At 41.6% G+C, this 19,091-nt stretch overlaps 1 protein-coding gene and 1 long non-coding RNA gene across 10 annotated transcripts in view; one reads left to right on the plus strand and one right to left on the minus strand.

The window, feature by feature from the left end:
* Positions 1-19,091, plus strand: part of PLEKHM3 (pleckstrin homology domain containing M3) — a 200,237-nt gene that overhangs the window by 132,175 nt on the left and 48,971 nt on the right. The window contains exons 7-8 of one of the 8 annotated variants that reach the window (XR_007154584.1): positions 8,834-8,928; positions 9,485-9,836. The exons of 4 other annotated variants lie outside the window; for them this stretch is intronic. Coding sequence is in view for 2 of the 4 variants with exons in the window: in XM_047869609.1 (XP_047725565.1) it covers positions 6,737-6,766 (30 nt within the window). In the remaining 2 variants the exon portion in view is untranslated. Of the gene's footprint in view, positions 1-1,193; positions 1,244-6,736; positions 6,904-8,833; positions 8,929-9,484; positions 9,837-19,091 lie in introns of those variants that run through there. 3 more of the 8 variants (XM_047869611.1, XR_007154585.1, XM_047869609.1) reach the window with 3 other exon arrangements.
* LOC125172101 (uncharacterized) overlaps positions 1-19,091 on the minus strand; it is a 120,643-nt gene that overhangs the window by 37,314 nt on the left and 64,238 nt on the right. The gene's annotated exons all lie outside the window — the stretch shown is intronic.

Below are 19,091 nucleotides of genomic sequence, written 5' to 3' on the forward strand. Positions count from 1 at the left end.
TGCTTTATAATAGAGAATGCTCGCTTTTGTTCCTTCAGAACTAATGAATGCTCAATTATGAGAAGGAATTTGGAGGTTGGTGTTAGATTATGCTCCTCAAAAGGCCGCAGACCCCCACCCTGAACCCTCGAGATACTAATTGACACACTAGCACAGGCCGACAGCTGGGCTCTGGAAGTAGGAACACACGAGGAAACAGGCCAGCTAGTCCAGGTCACTTTGGGAGGTCAGGGCAGCAGTGCAAACATTAGAAGGCCGAAGACAAAGGTCAGGTGGCAGCAAGGAAGCCCTCCGTTTCCTCGAGCTGTTGGTTAATGAATCATATTCAAAAACTATCACCAGATTCCCCCTCTCTGGCACTGCTTCGTGAGGTGGAAAAAATTAAATGGAAATCAAAATTACCATGGCTGTCGGGAGCTTTTCAGAGACCAGTAGGCCAGTGCGAGGCCAACATAGGATGAAGTTTCTGCCTGGAGCAAAGGTCTCCAAAGGATACCTGGTGTTGGGTATTGCAGAAGGGCTGGGTGGAACAGGATTATATACTGGAGCCTTGGAGCCCGGCTGCCCATATTCGAATGCCAGCTCACTCGGTGACCTTGAACTAATCACTTGTCTTAATAACTCAAAAAAAAGCTTCATCTCTGAAGCTGGGGATAATAATGGTACCTTCCCCAAAAGTTGCTGTGAGGCTCAGAGGAGTGAACCTACAATGCTGCTTGACACGCAGAGCCTAGGAGCTACAAGCTTCACTGGTGGCCCAAGTACTGGGGTTAGTGTTGCTAGGAGAGGTGGGCCTTCCCTAAATGGCTCCCTGTAGCTTTCTTCAGTGACACCAAGACACTGCATCTGTGGATACCGGTGGCAACTGCCACCGCAGAAGTAATGTTTGTTCTACCTGTTTGGGCCCTCAGATTCTACGTGGGGCTCTCGGCCACTGGATCCTACCATAGCCGCACTGCGGTCACTGCATGGACTAGCACCTTGATAGGGAAGAGAAACCCTGGGTGGGCTTCCTCCTGCCTCTAGGGTGGTCCTAGACCAGACCTCCCCAGAGGAACTGCACTTCGAGGCCTCCCACCCTCACCCCCTTCCTGCCCAGGCAGTAAGAACTCCCCAGAGGGCCATGCTAGATAGAACAAGTCAGAAGCACATACTGGCCTCCTAGCTTCACCATCTTTCTTTGGTCTTGCCAGGAGGCCTTCAACACTTGAACCAGAAGCTGAGTTTTGGCTTCCCCAAAACGGTAGGCACCTTCAGTACTTGTCTCTTTGAAGAATGAGTGCCCTTTTGTTGGGGGGGGGGGGTGTTGTGCACAGATAATCTCTTCAATTTTAACAAAAAGCATTCTTTAAATTTTGTACAATCCTAGAATGTGCTGTGTGTGTGTGTGCGCGCATGCACGCTTAAAAAATACTGAGTCCACACTGTTTCTGTAGCTATAGAAGGGAGGAGCTTACCAGACTGAACTTTTGGCAGAAATAAAAAGGACCCATGTTTCCTTCCCACCTGCAATTATAGTTTTACCAGCTTGTAAAGCACCCGTAGAATTTGCAGTACATTCTTCCTTTGCAGGAGGGGAGAGGCCCTGCTGTGAGGGTAATTGGCTTTCTAGCTTCCTTTAATGTGCAGGTGGAAGGGACCTGTACTGAAGGGCCTATACTCTTAGGATTAACTGATGTTGAATTGTGTTTAACTTCCACGCATCTCCCTGAATACATGTGTTCCATTAAATCTTAGGAGTGGAAACACAGCTTATAACCTCGGAAAATATCCCCATCCCTATCACTTCTTATGGCTTTACAAAAACAGAGGTGTTTTTTTTTAATGGATTAAAAAAAATTTTTTTTAATGTTTATTCATTTTTTGAGAGAGAGAGAGAGACAGACAGACAGACAGACAGAGCACAAGTAGGGGAGGGGCAGAGAGAGGGAGACACAGAATCTGAAGCAGGGTCCAGGCTCCAAGCTATCAGCACAGAGCCCAACGTGGGGCTTGAACTCCCAAGTCATGAGATCATGACCTGAGCCAAAGTCTGATGCTTAACCGACTGAGCCACCCAGGTGCCCCTTAAATGGATTTTTAACCACCGAAGGGATTATGCTCAACCCTGTTTAACCCTTGTGTTAAAGATACATGGCATCTTTAAATGACAGTTTCACACAATACATCCAACTTGTATGACTTTTTTCCTCAAGCTTTGGCTGTTTACAGTATTCGTACCCAGGAGGAGAATCTCAGACTCTTCACTACTTTATATCTAGAATTCTAAGTTACCTTATTTGTGAAGTGAAAAGGTAGAGTTAAACAATTTTTACAGCCCCTCTCCCAGCTCTAGGAACCCTGGTTCCATGATCCTTAAGAAGTGATTAAGTTGTAGAAGCTACTCTACATGTCTCTATCTACTTTCTGGGATTTTCTTGCCAGTTTTCATAAACTAGCAAGGCTCTGAGCATAGCAAGGAACATGGAGTGAAAGCCAGATAGCTGCTCCTTCAATCAAGGGACAAATGTCAAGATTCCATTTGTCAAAGATCAACTGATGTTTTCACTTTTTGTCCTTAAACAGCAGTTTTAATCTTTTTCACAAACTTAATCTGAAGGACAGCTTACAAAAACAAGTTAAATATACTGATTTTATACAGCCCTTAAAAGCAAATTACCTTCTTAATACCTTACAATCTAGTGGCGGCTAGAATAGTCCCCAGCACACAAAAGTTGGCCAGTAGAAATGTGCAGAATATGCCAGCTAGTGAGTTTGCTCCTAAATGGGCAGCTTCGATAGGTTATCTGGTGAACTAGGCGTTGGAGTTTGTGTCAGAGCTAAAAGCAGAGAGCCCCTTGCAGCTCGGGTGTGCATGAAGGACAATGAAAGAATGGGGCATCATAAGGGAAGGCTTAGACCTGAAGAAAAAGGGAATTCAGGGAAGGAGGTTGTTGAATGGATTCTTGGCTGGAGCAGAGGTCAAGGGTGCAGAGAGAAAGTCTAGGTAATCACAGGTAGTAAAACTACTGATTGGAGTTTCATCTTTTTCTCTTTTTTCTGTCTGTTGCCCTCTGGGGGCAGGGCAGGGGATCATCTGACAGACAGAAGGAGCTAGAAAGGGCCAGGATTCTCAGGCTGCTTGCTTTTTCCCCAAAGTTGTTAAGGCGCACTCTCACCGAAGGCAAAGGCCTCCCATTTCATAGCACTCAGTCAAGGAGGGAGGAGAGAGACATTCAGAAAACCTACAACCCAGGACAACAATAGTTCATCCTTTACCAAGTAACATAATACCTCCGGCACTCAGTCTTTGTAAAATGAGAACATTGTACTAAATAATTAGATTAATCATAGCTGGTTTTTATTACATGTTTAAAAAAATGTGACTTTTATTATAGAGTGCTTACTTGAGGCCAGACCCTGTTCTAAATCCATGTAGATTACCTCATTTAATCCCAACAGCCCTCTGAGGTAGGTACTATCATTACTCATGTCTTGCCCAAAGTCATTTAGCTGAAGTAGAGGAGCTGGGATTCAAACCCAAGCTGTCCTGTTCTAGTACATAGCTTCTCGTTTCCGTTTTATATGAAATGTTTCAGACTTATCAAATCCAAGAATAACAAATACGACCAGCTGCTCGATTACCCCTGCAGTTGAAGGATTCCCTTCTCCAGTGGGCACACACTCTGAACCACTACGTTTACTATTTGCCACCAGCACTAACATTTCTTTATTTCCAGAGGCATCCTGATACCAAGATCTACCTGGCAGCAAGGCCATGCCCTACCGTTGCTGAAGCTCCACTAAGTCTTATCACTGGGTAGAAGGAAAGAATAGAAGGCAATGAGGAGAACAGAACTACATAAATGTTCCCATCACAGCCTCAGAGTACCAGCACCACATATGTAAAAATCCAGTGCCTGGGAGACGCTGCATAGATGCTGTGGTCATAGTGCTTAGGCTCAGTCCTGCCCAGGTTCCCCCAAATAGTCCATAGCCCCTAAAGTTTCTACAGTCTTAACCACTACTGTGGTGGCCAAAATGTTTTCATTCTGTCCAACCCAGTGACCAGTTGTCAAAAACAGCAAACTTCCAGAGCAAAGAACTGGATAACCCACAGAATATATTATAGCACAAATGGGAAAGCAGGCTAACTACATATGGACTTATGATACTGTGAATTTGCTTTTGTTTTTTGAAATTTTGGATTTAGCATCTTCTATAGTCATCACTAAGGCTGACCTGTGTCAGTGTGTGTTTATATATTTATAGCTAGTCTGCTTCCAAAAAGGACTTTTGTGGTAGAGCTTCTCTCTCTCTCTCTCCCTCCCTCCCTCCCCCTGTGTGTGTGTGTGTGTGTGTGTGTGTGCGCGCGCGCGCGCGAGTGTGTGTGTGTGTTCATAACTGGCTACTCTTAATTTTTTTTTTTTTTTTTCAACGTTTATTTATTTTTGGGACAGAGAGAGACAGAGCATGAACGGGGGAGGGGCAGAGAGAGAGGGAGACACAGAATCAGAAACAGGCTCCAGGCTCTGAGTCATCAGCCCAGAGCCCGACGCGGGGCTCAAACTCACGGACCGCGAGATCGTGACCTGGCTGAAGTCGGACGCTTAACCGACTGCGCCACCCAGGCGCCCCAATAACTGGCTACTCTTAATTCTCATCACTTGCCATTGGTTTGAATCATTGGCATATATACTTATCAAAGATGAGTCTTTGCTGCTCAGGATCCGGTGTGCCTGGAGTTCTGCTAGCATCCCTCCCACAGAATGTGGTTAGAAAACCCAACTCTTCTAGAATTGCCTTCAGCCTAAAGGTTCCCTTCAGCTACTGGAAGAATAGAGGACAAAAATCTGATGCAGCTGACATTTTAGGTGTGTATATAATTTACCAAATTGTTGACCACTCAGCTCTTAGTCAGTGGTCACAAAAGGAATTAGAAACCCTCCCCTGCTACCCCACAACCCAAAGAAGGAAGGGTGTTACTTGGCTTTGGCACAGAAGCCTGCTGGCACACAGTGTCAAACAGCAGCACAATGGTACATTTTGGCCACAGAAGGCTTTGGGGTGGCGGAAAGGGCCAAAATAGTTGTGGCATAAGTTGGCCAAGATATTAAGCAGATCTGAGTTTAATTTGACGTAAAGATAACAACGCTTTTTTTTTTTTCGTTGTTTGTTTGTTTTGTTTTCCAACTGGCTGCTGCTTTCTCTGTCTCCATGGGACCAAAGATTTCAGCCAGGAGCTAGTTCATAAGGGCATTCAAGTCCTTTCAAAGTGAGACATGCAATGGTCTTTACACAGGCTTTCACGTTTGGCTGGGCAAGATGGAGTAAGGATAAAAAGGCACATGGGGATCTGGGAGAAGCTGAAAATGGATCTTGAGGCTTGAATTCCTCTATGACTTTGCTTAAGCCACATGGCCTGAGCTTAGAATAGAGAGGCAGGCAGTCTGTCTCCTTGGGATAAGGAAAGATTTGGAACTCAGCTACTGTGAGGTCTTGGCCCCTACTGTGTATTCTGGTTTGTTTTGTTAGCAGGAGCAAGTTATTCTCGTTTCTTGCCTTTGGGGTTTTCTTCAGCACACTTAGAAGCTAGGAGTCTCCACCCCACTGATAGGGTGGACAGAATGGGATAATGAAAGGGGTGGAGAGACAAGTTGATTCAGCTGCTTAGGATGAGGAAGGCCAAGAAACTTCAGGCCTCGGAGCTAGCTTCTGGACACATCAAGGGTGGGGATGGAAGGGGCACCATGAGGACTGAAGTTATCTCTATCTAGGCAAGAAGCCATTCTTCCTAAGAGGCTAATGGGGCCAGCCGGGCTAGTTAGGAAAACCAACTTCTTGTCTGAATCGTGACTTTATTACCCGTGAAGTGGTTAACAGTGGAGGAGAAGCTACAGTATTCTGAAAGGTAGTCAGTGAAGTGTAACCAATCAAAAGGGATTATGAGATATACCTAAAATGGTTAAAATGGTAAATGTAATGTATATTTACCACACTAAAAAGAATATGTAGCTTCTTTAAAAAAACAAAAAGATTAGGAGCACCTTAGGAAGGCACTCCTTGACTTATGTATGGACTCTATTTCATGACCTTCTAAGTATTTGTGAAGTGCTAGGTACCATGTTTTGTGATGTGGTGGATTTAAAATGTGTAAGACAAGATGCTCATTCTAGATGGGCAGTATGCTGACGGGGTCCTCCGAGTGGGAAGGAGATGCATTTAGGAGGAAACGAGCAGTCCCTCTACCCAGGTTCTGGAGGTGCCTACCCAATTTCCAGACTGGGAACAGAGACGGTGCAGTTTTAGGATTCTTGCCAAGACTATGCTATGCATTCCCCACATAAAACGTTACCGGAGTTCGTTCTTAGGCCTGCTTGTAAGAGTCTTTAAAAATACTGGCTCAGTCGGTAGAGCATGCTACTCTTGATCTGAGGGTCATGAGTTCAAGCACCATATTGGGCGTGGAGCCTACTTTAAAAAAATAAAAATAAAAATGACCTATACGTGGAAAATTCAACCTTGAATGCAAGTCTTTATCCATCCTGCACTCCACTACTAAGAACAATACCTGGGCAAGAGGAAATGCCCAATAAATATGGAGTGAATGAATGAGTTAGAGGAAGAGGAAGACAAGTATGAGACTGAGCTCAAAAGGGACTGTATGTTAATTCGAGCCACGATATTGCATAAGTGAGCATTTGTGACCTGAAGATCTCACTAACATTAATCTTTTTGTGTTTTCTTTTTTCTTTAGGACTATTTAGTCCTGAGTTCAGACAACTGATTTTCAGTAACCGCTATAGTTCAGCTATAGCATGCCCTCTGAAAGGCAGTGGAGCATAATGGTTGAGGGCATGGAGCCTGGAGCCAGACAGCTTGGGTTTACATCTTAGCTGTACCCCTTACCTGCTGTGTGATCTTGAGCGGATTACTTAAACATATCATGCCTCAGTTTCCTTATTTGTAAAATGGGGATTATTAAAGTACCTACCTCACAAGATGATGAGATTGTGTTATAAATACGTGAAGTTCAGTTGATTTACAACACCGTAATAAGGCTTTTATCATGCACCCTGTGACTACAGGTGCTTTCTCTTTTTTATTCTAACAGTTCAAGCTGTCCATGAATAGCAAGAACACTTTAATATTAGAAACTCTGAAATGTTATAAAGGGGATTCCCTACCTGGACAATCTGACATATATTTCACATCCTCTTTCTACCACTACTGCCAGTCTTCTCTAGTTTAGATGACCCCAGTTTCTCCATCTCTGACATAGATAATAATTTACCTTATATGGCTGATAAGGGAACCAATAAAGATATAGATAGATATAGATACACACACACACACACACACACACACACACACACACACACACTGAACTTTTATTGAAGTATGTAAGCAAATTAAGCGTAATAGAAAATGCTTTTTCAAATGGCTTAGCAGAAATCACTAATACTGGCATTTTTAAAAATACATTTAAAATAGTAGTTGACTGGGGCGCCTAGGTGGCTTAGTCAGTTGAGTGTCCAACTCTTGATTGTGGCTCAGATCATTATCCCAGAGCCATGGGATCAAACCCCGCATTGAGCTCCATGCTAGGCATGGAGCCTGCCTAAGATTCTCTCTCTCCCCTTCCCTCTCTCCCTCTATCCCTCTCCCCTGTTTACACACATTCTCTCTCAAAAAATTAAATTAAAAAAATGTTTAAAAATACAATACATAGCCATCATGATATAGAGCTAAAACTCAAAAATCAGAGTTTGGTGGGGTGATATTGCCAGTTAACACTGCATTTAAGAATGATAGCCTTTTCGGGGCGCCTGGGTGGCGCAGTCGGTTAAGCGTCCGACTTCAGCCAGGTCACGATCTCGCCGTCCGTGAGTTCGAGCCCCGCGTCAGGCTCTGGGCTGATGGCTCGGAGCCTGGAGCCTGTTTCCGATCCTGTGTCTCCCTCTCTCTCTGCCCCTCCCCCGTTCATGCTCTGTCTCTCTCTGTCCCAAAAATAAATAAACGTTGAAAAAAAAAAATTAAAAAAAAAAAAAAAGAATGATAGCCTTTTCTATTATCAGGTCTTCTAGCATATTCTAGTCATAAATTATACATAAATATGCACAGATATGTATTATACACAGTCATGCGTTTAAGGAAATGGTCTCTTTTCCGTAATTTGAAAATTCCTGATAACTCCATTTTATTTCATTAATGCACATTCTCACATGCTGTTAACTACCTGCTTCCTAGGATGCCGTACAATTTATACTGCTGACATGACCTTGTGACAGAATCATGAGTACTACAACTAATTTGGAATTCTTCAAATATGAATGTAAAACACAGAGGAAAAATTAATAACCTGTGAATGGGGAAGGGCTGGGGCGGCAGAAGCAAGGGAGGAAGGCAGCTTGGCCCAGGAATGGCATTGGAAGCGGGGAGAAGAGAGGGAGCTGGCTGCCTCAAGACATGTTATTTTTACTGTGGCTTCTTGCTCCTCTCCACCCCCACCTCTTCCAGTCTGAGCTTTGAGTACAGTTGAATTTTCACCACAGAACTTGGCTAGGTCTCCTCAGGGACTTTCTCTTTCCCATCTTTCCATAAATTATAGGTTTGCACATGAGAACAGAACAGATGATTCCCATTATCTTTTGGGTTGGGTTAGGATTTTTTTTTTTTTTTAAACCTGCCCACTCTTAAATGTGTATCCTAGTTCAGGGAGGTGGAGCTTTTGTTAACATAGTGGCACATCCACCAACAAATTGATCCACTCCTCTTTAATAAGATGGTTTTAACCTGGTTTCCTTGACCAGTATGATTACGATCATTTTCCTGGGCCTTTAAATACTCACAGGAAGTCATTGCTCCTGAAGAACCGGGCCTTGCCTGAGCTGTTCACCAGTATCCCCAGCACTTGGAACACCACCTGGCAGAATGCAGACTGCATGTGTATGTATGGATATTTTGGTCCTTATTTTAGTGGTGAAGTGACATTTCCAGGACACTAGTATATTTTCATAAACGACCCATTCAGATCATTGTAAAGTAATCGGATAGGTCCAAAAGTGTTCATTTTCCCCAGAGCATAGGGACCATTTATAGATAAGGTGTAGAACTCACTAAAAGCTAGAGCCACTGCTAGTAGTTACTAACGTTTAATGAGCTCCAAAGCTGAGGACTCTCTTTGACTAGATACACAGACCAGATGCAAACTCAAAGGAAGGGAAAAAGGAATTTACTGTATTGCATCTGAGTTTATTGTGCTCTTTGTGGTCTCCTAAAGTATTCAAGCTAAGCTCTCTAAAAGAAACAGGTCCTAGGGAAAGGTGCAAAGAGAAATGAAAAGATGTGGCCTAATTCCACTTCCAGCATCTGGAATATTCTATTGCTTACAAACATAATAAAAGTACAGTGAAGGAATTTTTTTTTAAATGTTCTTGACAGTGAGGGAAGAAGTGGGAAAGGACAGATAACATTTTTAAAAAATGGTTAATATTTGTTGCAGAATTCAATAGAAAAACTGAGCGACCTTCCTGAAAAAGCAAAACAAATAAGGATGAGGACTTGGCCTGATCAGAAGAGAAGTCTAGCAATAAAGAGGTCTGTAGAGAACAGGGAGGCAAGTTACAAATGGGGGGATCATGACAGCAAAAAAGAAAAGCAGAAGTGTTCAACTTGGAACACTGGAAGAAGAAACAGCCAAAGCTGAGTGGAGAGGAAGAAGAGGCAATAACGATGTTACCAAGAAGCATGCTATAGAGACAGAAGAAACAGTTCCTCCCCTGGAAAATGGACAGGGACTAAAGAAGATGGATATTTTTGAAATCCAGATCCTTCTGAATGAGGCCACCATCAAGGTAAACCCAGAGTAGGGTCTAGAGTTTGCTATAAATTTCCAAGTGACCTTATCTTGTAGTTTAACAAACTAAACATGTATTTGCCCGCTATCTCTTGCCCTACCTAACCTTGAGCAAGATCTACTAAATTAATACCCTCTCTTTCTACTTGACTGCCCTGGCAGTGCTGTTGTTCTCTCTGTACTAAATATAGTTCCAGGGACAAAAGGGATGAAACACATGAAAGGCAACAGCTTAGCTTATGTTAATATATGTCTTTCTTGTTCAGGACCAACTAATCCATCTCAGGAGCCCCCCAGAACGACTCCTTTTTGATGTTAGCTTATTTATTTGATGATAGTAGTGATGAGTAAGTCTGTCCTTACTATATTTCACAATATGAATTAAATCATAATGTGTAGCCACTGTGAGGGTTAAATCCTGTTAATTCTATTGTTTACTCTAAATAGAGGGGACATTGATTTCATAATTAAAAGCCTAATATATTCGGATGGCCTTGTTTACCTAAGTAGCGATTTACAGTTAAGATCCCAAAAGCCCTTCTGTATGGTGTGACCTTTTTGTGTCAAAGGCATCGTGTGGTATGCCTCAAAGGCAAAAATATATCCTTCAACCTTGCTCTTAGCCAAGAAAATTGGGCATGGAAGGAAACAAACCAAACAAACAATAAATTGCCGTAGATGCATGTGCACTAAGTTATTCATTTTTACTCAAATTAGTAAAAGAATGGTCGTTCTTATTTCCTAGCTGTTCTTTCCAGAAATACGTTACTATATTACTATGTGCCTGATACAGCTTAATATAAGCCTTCAGTATCCTAATTTGGCATTCCTCAAAGTGTGGTTTAAGAAGAACAACATTTTTGAGCTCTTAATGTGCTATTTACATTTCTAAGAGATTTGCACGTATCTATCATTCCATCCTCACAACCAGCCTGTGCAGTGGGTTTTATTATTACGCCCATTTCTTGGATGAAAACCTTAGGCAGAGCAGGTAAAAATAATTTGCCCAAAGTCACCAGCTAGGACATGGAAAAGTATCAAAATTCAAACTCAGGAAGACCAACTTAGCCAGTGCTTTTCATTACTATACAAGGACATCTCTGATTTCATGGAATTTCTACCAAAATGCAACTGGTTGGTACAAGAGATGGACAGGGCATTAAATGACATTTAATCACATAATGAGAAAATTATTCCCTTCCGCTCACTTTCTGTCCTTGAGGTTAAATTAAGCAACGACTTATTTTGGTGCGACTTGAACCCCTAACATCTGCTAATCTTTTTTTTTTTTTTTTTGAACAGAGTTGGTGGCAGGCTCAGGGTGTTCCAGCAGTTGTGTTACCTTGATTTTATGGCAAGGGATGCTGGTTTTCCATTTGTGGTATTCATGCAAGGCTTTCATTTTTAAACAAACTTACTTAAGTAAATGACTCCATTTAAATAAAGCATTAAGTAAACAACACAGGTGGAATGCAGCTATGACAACGTTTGTGAAGGTGTTTTCACACGATTGAAGTTTGGGAAACATTGTCCTGATTCTTCTATTCTGAAGTGCACTTTGATGCAATGTTTTTGGCAAACACTGAGTGAGATTCCTTGTGTTCTTATCAAAAAGATCCCTCCCTCCTTCCCTCCTTGGGCGGTGGTGGGGTGGGGGGGGTCATCTGCCACGGAGTTTTCACCAGAGCATAGAGAAGAGAGAAAAATATATTGTACTGAACTTTTTTTTCCCCACAGTAACCTATTTTATTTTGCCTTCCTGAGAGTTTTTACTTTATTTTTTTTTTGTAGTGAACTTTTAATCACACCTCATAATTTTTTCTTCCTGAAAACATACTATTTCTGCTTTTTTGGTGTTAAAATCCCATTACCTTCTTGTGAAAGGATAATGATAGTCAAGAGATTTTTGTTTGGTTTTTAATATCCTTACTCGGCAAAAGTAAAAATTAGAAACTTAAAAAAAATTGTACCGATCCTGAAAACATGAAATTTGGGTGCCATTGCTCAGTCACTGTTCATGGTAGGATTCCTGTTCGTTGCCTAGCAGGCTTGAGTACTTCAGGAAGGGTAATGTGGAATCATGCCAATCTCTTTCTAAAGTGCATTCAAGCCTTTTCTTCAGGGAAATTATTAAAGCACTCTGCTTGTGAAATTCTCTTTATTCTCTAGGTTTCTGGTTTTCCTATCAGGACTGCAATGCTAATTATTAATAAAATTCTTTTTGAAAGTTGCAGTGCCCCTGAAATAGTTACTGTGAGCAACCAATCCATTGGAATGCTGATATTTGTTAAAATGTTTATTTCATTTTTCACTTCCAAAATGGAAAGTTCAGAGCACAATTGAGAAATACTTGGTCATTGGTTTTTTGTTTGTTTTTCTTTAATGTTGCTGCTGTTGTTTCCGGGACTTAAGAGAATAGAAAAGCTAAAAATCTTGGACATATTTAAGAAAAAAAGTCACTTATTTTTCTTGACTATATGCTTTGATCAAAACATTATTTTACATGAGATTTCAGAGTTGATCTAGAAGGAGGCCATTGGGAGTTGCAGAAAGATTTGTAAAAGGGAGAGGAGGCCCCAAAAGCCCAATGTCAAGGAGGCTGGAGTTGGAGGGGTTAATTTTAACTCCAAAGCACAGACAAGTAGCAAAGTTCAAAGACTCCTGCAAAATTTAAGATGATTTCTCAGGATAAGTCAGAGTCAGCCAGGGAAGATCTGGCCTGTTGAAGGCTGGCATTGGCCAGCAACCCCGAAGCAACAGGATCAACGCCACAGTCAATGCTCTAAGGAAGACAATAGAAACTAGTCAAAGGTCTCAGACTGAGACATTCCCAGCCCCTAGATCACTCTGTAAACTCAATGGATATGACTGGCTTTCACATTTTTTATTTCACTAACTCTAAGATGTCTGAGTAGCCCTGTCCCTTATGTGGCTTTCCTTGTACCTTAAAGGATCTTTGTAGAGAGGCAGGTTCTCATCCTTATCTACCCAATGGCCTCACTTTCAGCAGCAGATGGCAATGGCTTTTTCCTGGCCTGACACTAAGCCCCATGTCCATATGGAGTCTTTCATGATCCAGTGCAAAGGGACCTGGAACAGGTCTATCAGACTAATGTCATCATTTTTCTCTTGGGAGTAGCCATGACCCAGAGAACCTTCAGAAAGCAGGGCCAGACAAATATGTGGATGCTCCAGCAGGCTAATAATTTAGCATCTTCCTCACTGGTACTCTTAACTTACTTTCAGTAGGTACTCAGATGGTATTTAGTATATTTAGTAGATAAGGAAAGGGAGTGACAAACTGATTATCAATAAAAATACATTATACTTCTTTCTGTTGAGAATGAAGAATTACAGGCACCTGGGTGGCTCAGTCGGTTAAGCATCCAACCCTTGGTTTTGGCTCAGGTCATGATCTCACAGTTTATGGGTTCAAGCCCGGCATCAGGCTCTGCTTGGGATTCTCTCTCTCTCTCTCTCTCTCTCAAAATAAATAAACATTTTTAAAAAATGAAAAATGTATTACATACTCTAACAGTAGCACTACCTTTTTAACTTACTTGGAATGAGATTCCTAATAAGTATTTCCATAACTCTGAACTGGATGGTGTTAGTCACAGCCTCTCCAAGAGTACAAGCAACATACAAGGATATAATTATAAGGTCTTGATCAAAATATACTTAAGGTTTTTTTTTTTCTGGCTTTCATCTCAGCAAAATGTTTCCAACTTTTTCAGATACCAGATTTGGTCATCATCAGTTTTTCTTTTTCTTGCCTAATTGTCTTAGCTAGAACCTCCAGTAAAATATTGAATAGATGTGTTAAAAACAGACATCGTGGTCTAATTCCTGATCTTAAGAGTAAAACATTTGGTCTTTCATCATTAAATATGCTTTTAACTTGAGTTTTTCATGGATAGCCTATACCTGTTGAAGAAGTTCCCTTCTTGTCAAATGCTTTTTATCACAGGGAGGGGTTGGATTTTGTCAAATGCTTTTTTTTGTTTGCATCTGTTGAGATCATCTTGTGTTTTTTGTCCTTTATTCTATTAATGTGACTTAATACAATGTTTGATTTTCAGATGTTAAACCAACCTTGCATTCCTGGGATGAATCTCAATTGGTTATAGTGTTTAATTCTTTTTATATGTTGCTAGATCCAGCTAGCTAGTATTTTATTGAGGATATTTGTATCTTTTTCCAACTCTATAGTTCTTAGTTTTGGTCTGCAATTTTTACAGAATCAGGCAACTTTAACATTCATGCAATGAAGCTCGTCTCTTGCACCCATGTTAACTGATTGCTCAGATGACTGGTGCATCATTCCAGGATGCTTTTCCTGGCTTACAGTTTCTCTGTACACCTTACATGTGCTTACCACCAAAATGTTCAGTACTCAATATATAAAGTTTTTAAAATTTTTCACTGCTATCTACTTATCCTCTAGAGGAACTAGTTCACATTTGACAGTAATTTAAAGAGTAGCTGTGGAAACGTGAGCTCACTGGCACCTTATTTCCAATTTATTTGGTGGTAATGTTGTACAGTTTACCAATTCATGTCCTAGAACTGGCCAGGTCACACCATAATCTAGCTCTGATGGTGGGGGCTGAGAAGAACCTCCAAACTGGACTCTGATGTTTGGGTTCATCATCCCTGATAGTCACAGAAGAGAGCTCTCTGGGATTCTTTCCATTTTCTATTGTACCAGCCACAGTTTTGGGCAGCATAATCACATAACAATATTCAGATCTTCCCCTTTTGTGACTTCCTTTGGGAGAAGGGAGACAGAATGCCTAGCCGAACACATTAGGTACCAAAGCCTTGCCAACTGGTGGCAAAGTCCCACGTGTGGAGCCTCCCAAACTTTGAGTGCAGGGTTCATTAGGATAGCTTGTTGAGCAGGTACTGAGACCTGGATCTGCTTTTTAGTCTGAACGAACTACATCAGTGGAAAATGATGTTTGTTACTTAATTGGAGCTTTAGGATTAGGCAACTCTCCTTGTGATAACTCAGGCCTTTTATAACTATTTTCAGAGAAAGAGAGAGAAAGAAAACAAGAGGGAACAACTCTGACCATGGTCTAAAGCCAGGCTTCTGTCACTAAGCAATCAAGAAAAAAGCTCAAGTGGCCCTTGCATAAGTGGGAATTTGCGGTTTCTAAAGCTGCCCATTCCCCAAACGACTAAAAGATGTTATTGGCATTTGGCACTGTTTCCTATGTTTTGCTCTCCTTAAATTTCTCTTTAAAAGGGTTTGAGTTTAAAGGCAGAACCACTGAAAAAATGCAATTGAATCCTAGAGCTGTGAAAGGCCAAGTCCAGAGTTAACCCCAGGAGGTCCTGTTTTGTTTTTGTTAAGGCTCATTCCCAGGGGATGCCAGGAAGTCTAAGGGTAGGCAGAAGAGAAGGAAGAGACTAGTCCAGATCAGCTCTAGGATGGCACCACCATGCGCCAAGGGCTTCCCGCCCTCACCAGGCCAACTGACTCCACGATGTACACTGGAAAGACTAGGGGAAAGGGACAGGAAATTTAGGAAAGAGAACCCAGAGCCAAGGGCAAGAGAAAGAAGACTCGCTGGTGGCACAGCCTCCCATACCACAGGCTGTCATGGGACAGAACACAAGACTTCCAAGGGCTTCTTGGCCCCAACTCACTTTTTTAAAAGTTGTGTTTTCCCCTAGATTATTAAAGTCTACTCATGGCACAGAATTTGGGAAGCACAAACAGTTAGTAGGGAGAAAATGAGAAAATAACCGTCAGGCAGGGTGGCAGAGAGTTTCAGATCCCAGGCCTTGGTAGGTCAGACTTTGATTCCCAGCTCCACTGCTCAGCATCCTCATGTACAGTGAGGGGAGTAAGATCTAATGGTGATGTGAGGATTCAGTGAGATCACATAGCTGGCCACGGTGAGCTGCTGCTGCTCCTGTCATTACCATTAGCCCACCACCACAGTTAACAATTGGATACACATCTGGCTAGGTCTTTCCTGTGCATGTATAGGTATAAAACATGGCTTATTCTTTATAGTAGATCAATTTTTATCTTGCTTTAACTTAAATAACCTTCAGAAGCACTAGCTCTTTTGCTTTCATGTGGAAGATTCTATTGCTATAGTTGAATGCCTTTTCCTTATAAATAATACTAGGATATACATCCTTGTATAAAATCTTCAGCTTCTGATTATTTAAGGTAAATTCAGAAGAGGAATTATTACAGTCAGGGTTTGAACTTCTTAAAAGCTCTAGATACATTTTCCTAAATCTATACCTGCCAACACATCAAGTTCTCTCTTCAGATCTCTGGAGCATCAGCCAGGGATTTTAAACACATATACGCACATGTGCATACACACACGTTTTTGGTAATTTTAGAGGCAAAAAAAAAAAAAAAAAAAAGATTCCTCATCACTGTTTGATTTTGCCTATTTTTTTTTTTATTATTTGGGAAGCTAAGTGTGTTTTTGCATGCTAATTACTACGTTTAAAAAATTTGATCACATCTTTTGCCCATTTGAGGACAGACTATTTTTTTTGCCCCACTGAGTTTACATGAGTTCCTTATATGTTACGGGTCATGTTTTTCCTAGTTTTGTTGTTAGCCCTTGGATTTTATATGTGATCTTTTTGATAAACAGAAGTTTTCAACTTTTATGAGTTCAGATCTGTCCACCTTTCCCTGTTGTGATTTTTTTTTTCCTGTGGATTTCGAAGCCTTTCTCCATGGTTGAATCTGATAAATGGTAAGTTGCATTTTGTCTTTTCAAATATTTCATTTCATACATTCAGTAAGAAATTTCTGGGATTTTTTCTTCATTGTATAAGTGAGGATAGAGGGGAAATTTCCCCCCAAATGGTTAAGTAGTCATTTCAGCCCCTTTTTTTTTTTAGATACTCCGCCCTTTCCATGCTGACTTTTGATTCCATATTCATATAATCTAATTACGTGTGTGTCCTGGGATCTGTTTCGGAGCAATCACTTCTGTTTCCTCAGTAGCAATTCCAATGGCCAGTACCAATCATGTGAATTTTATGATATTTTCAGGTCTGGTAGCACAACTAGATCTTCATATCCCTGTTTTACAAAATTGTCTCACTTACGCCTGCCGTTTTATCCCTCCAGATCAACTTTGAAATCACCTTGTCAACCCAATTTCCTTTTTAAATTATTTTAATAATTGTACTGACTCCAAGTTGAATTGTTGCACTTTTTGTACTTTTTCTTAACAGTGAGAATTTTTAGCTCGGGACTTGAAAAGAAACACATGTAGCTTAAACTTATGTAAGATTAATAAGCTAAAAGAATTAACTTATTTTACAATCCTAAATACAACTATGATTGAATGATCACAGCCAAATGCTGCCAAAACTTGTCAGGAGGCAGTTGCAGAGCCAGCCACTTCCTGTCAAGTTAGGAGCCTTTTACAGACTGCGCATTAAGATTCATTTTTGAGGTACAGAAGGAGCTGAACATGCACCAAATGTTCAAATGCTTCAGTGTTTTTTATTCTACATAATCAACAAGAATGTTAGCTATTCCAATGATAAAATGCTTTTCAAGAGCAGTTCAAAAATTGCCCACTCTGGCCTTTCTGGCTGCCCACAGCATTCATCCTCTATTGTCTCATGTTTGGAGAGCCGACTAGCTCATCCCTCAGGAATTGTGCACGTCCCAGGAGCTCGTGAATCACACGTCCCCTGGAGGCTCTGCTAAAGTGCATGTGGTGTTTAACTGGCAGCAACCCCTCTGCCCTCTAGGTTCACGCCATGAAACCATAACCTCATCTGGTCAAAGGCTTGCCATTTTGTTGGGACAAAGTTGGCATTTAAGTGTTTGGTTCCGGGGCCTGCAGTAGGAATATCCCAGAAATATCCTGTTTCAGCTTTTTGAATACAAAGGTTGAACGCACTTGGAAAGGCCCGAAATGGAAATGGAGCAGGACCCATTCCTCCTTAACAAGTGATCTGTTTCTACCCATGGAAGGGCAGCAGAGCAAGATGGGGTCAGGTGGTGGCTAGAGGCAAAAATGCCTTAGAAACTAGGTGGCATTTGGGCCAGGTATGAGAGCGTGTGCCTGGGGAGGCATGGTAATGGAGTAGGAATGACTAGGCATGGAAACCATACGGGCCTGAGTTGAAACTCCAGCTTTGGTGCCTGTTGGTCCTCTGACCAGGCGACCAGTCCCTGAAGCTCTCTATGCCCAAACTTACTGACCTGTGAAAGGAGTGAAGATGCTACTTATCCTGGGCAGTTGCAATAAGAATTGGAAGTCAATATAGAAAACATCCAGAACTTCTCCATGATGATAGCAATAGATAGTAGTTATCAAGCAAAACTTTTTGAGGGAATGATGAGGCAGGCAGGCATCATGAGAGCAGGAGACAGAGGCACAGTAGATAAAAACTAGAAGCAAGTTTGCAAAGAGTGGATGTACCTAGCTTGTGGGAAGACCTTGCAGGCCATACCAAGGAGTTGAGACCTTATCTTATAGGGGCTGAGGAGGCCTCAAGGGTTTTCATTAAAGAAATACCAGCTCTAGGAACGTACTGAAGTGGTTGGCACCGGGCCCTGGGAATCCAGCTCCCTACTCCACACGTTTAAGCTGGGCGACCTTGAGCAAAGGACGTAAGCCTTATGAGCCTCAGTTTTATCACCTGCAAATTGGCAATGATAACAGTATTGACCTTTCAGGGTTCTTGTACATAATATTTATTTAGTGCTCACAGTGTGCCTGCAAATGTTCCAAGTACTTGACTTGTATTAGCTTAATGGAGAAAATGAGTTAAAAAGCTTAGGGAAGTGACTGGCACAAATTAAACAGTCACTGCTGTGGGGGTGGTACAACAGCTGATGTCATTTTCATCACTTGGTCAGATATTTTAATAAGATCCTGCTGGTGATGCCATAGAGAATGGGTTGGCGTGGTTGGGGCTGGAGGCCGAGAGAGCAAACAGGACAATAGTTTTGCACACGTTTAAAATTTCCTGGAGTTGTACCTAAGATCTGTGCAATATACCTTATGTATGGGATACCTCAATTTAATATATGAGGTAGCCAATGAACCCTCTTCTCCCAGCTGACAAGAAGCTACTCGCCAACTTCCTGGAGTTTCAATGAGCTGAGTGCTCTTCACTTAAAAAAATAAAATAAAATAAATAAAAATTAAAGGAGAAAGACTGACTGAGGGAACAAAGTAAAATCCTTTTTTGATTAACCGTGTGCCTGAAGCACAGAGGGCCCGAGGAAAACCGA

Source organism: Prionailurus viverrinus, chromosome C1 (genome assembly GCF_022837055.1).
Source record: "Prionailurus viverrinus isolate Anna chromosome C1, UM_Priviv_1.0, whole genome shotgun sequence".
NCBI classification, from domain to species: domain Eukaryota; kingdom Metazoa; phylum Chordata; class Mammalia; order Carnivora; family Felidae; genus Prionailurus; species Prionailurus viverrinus.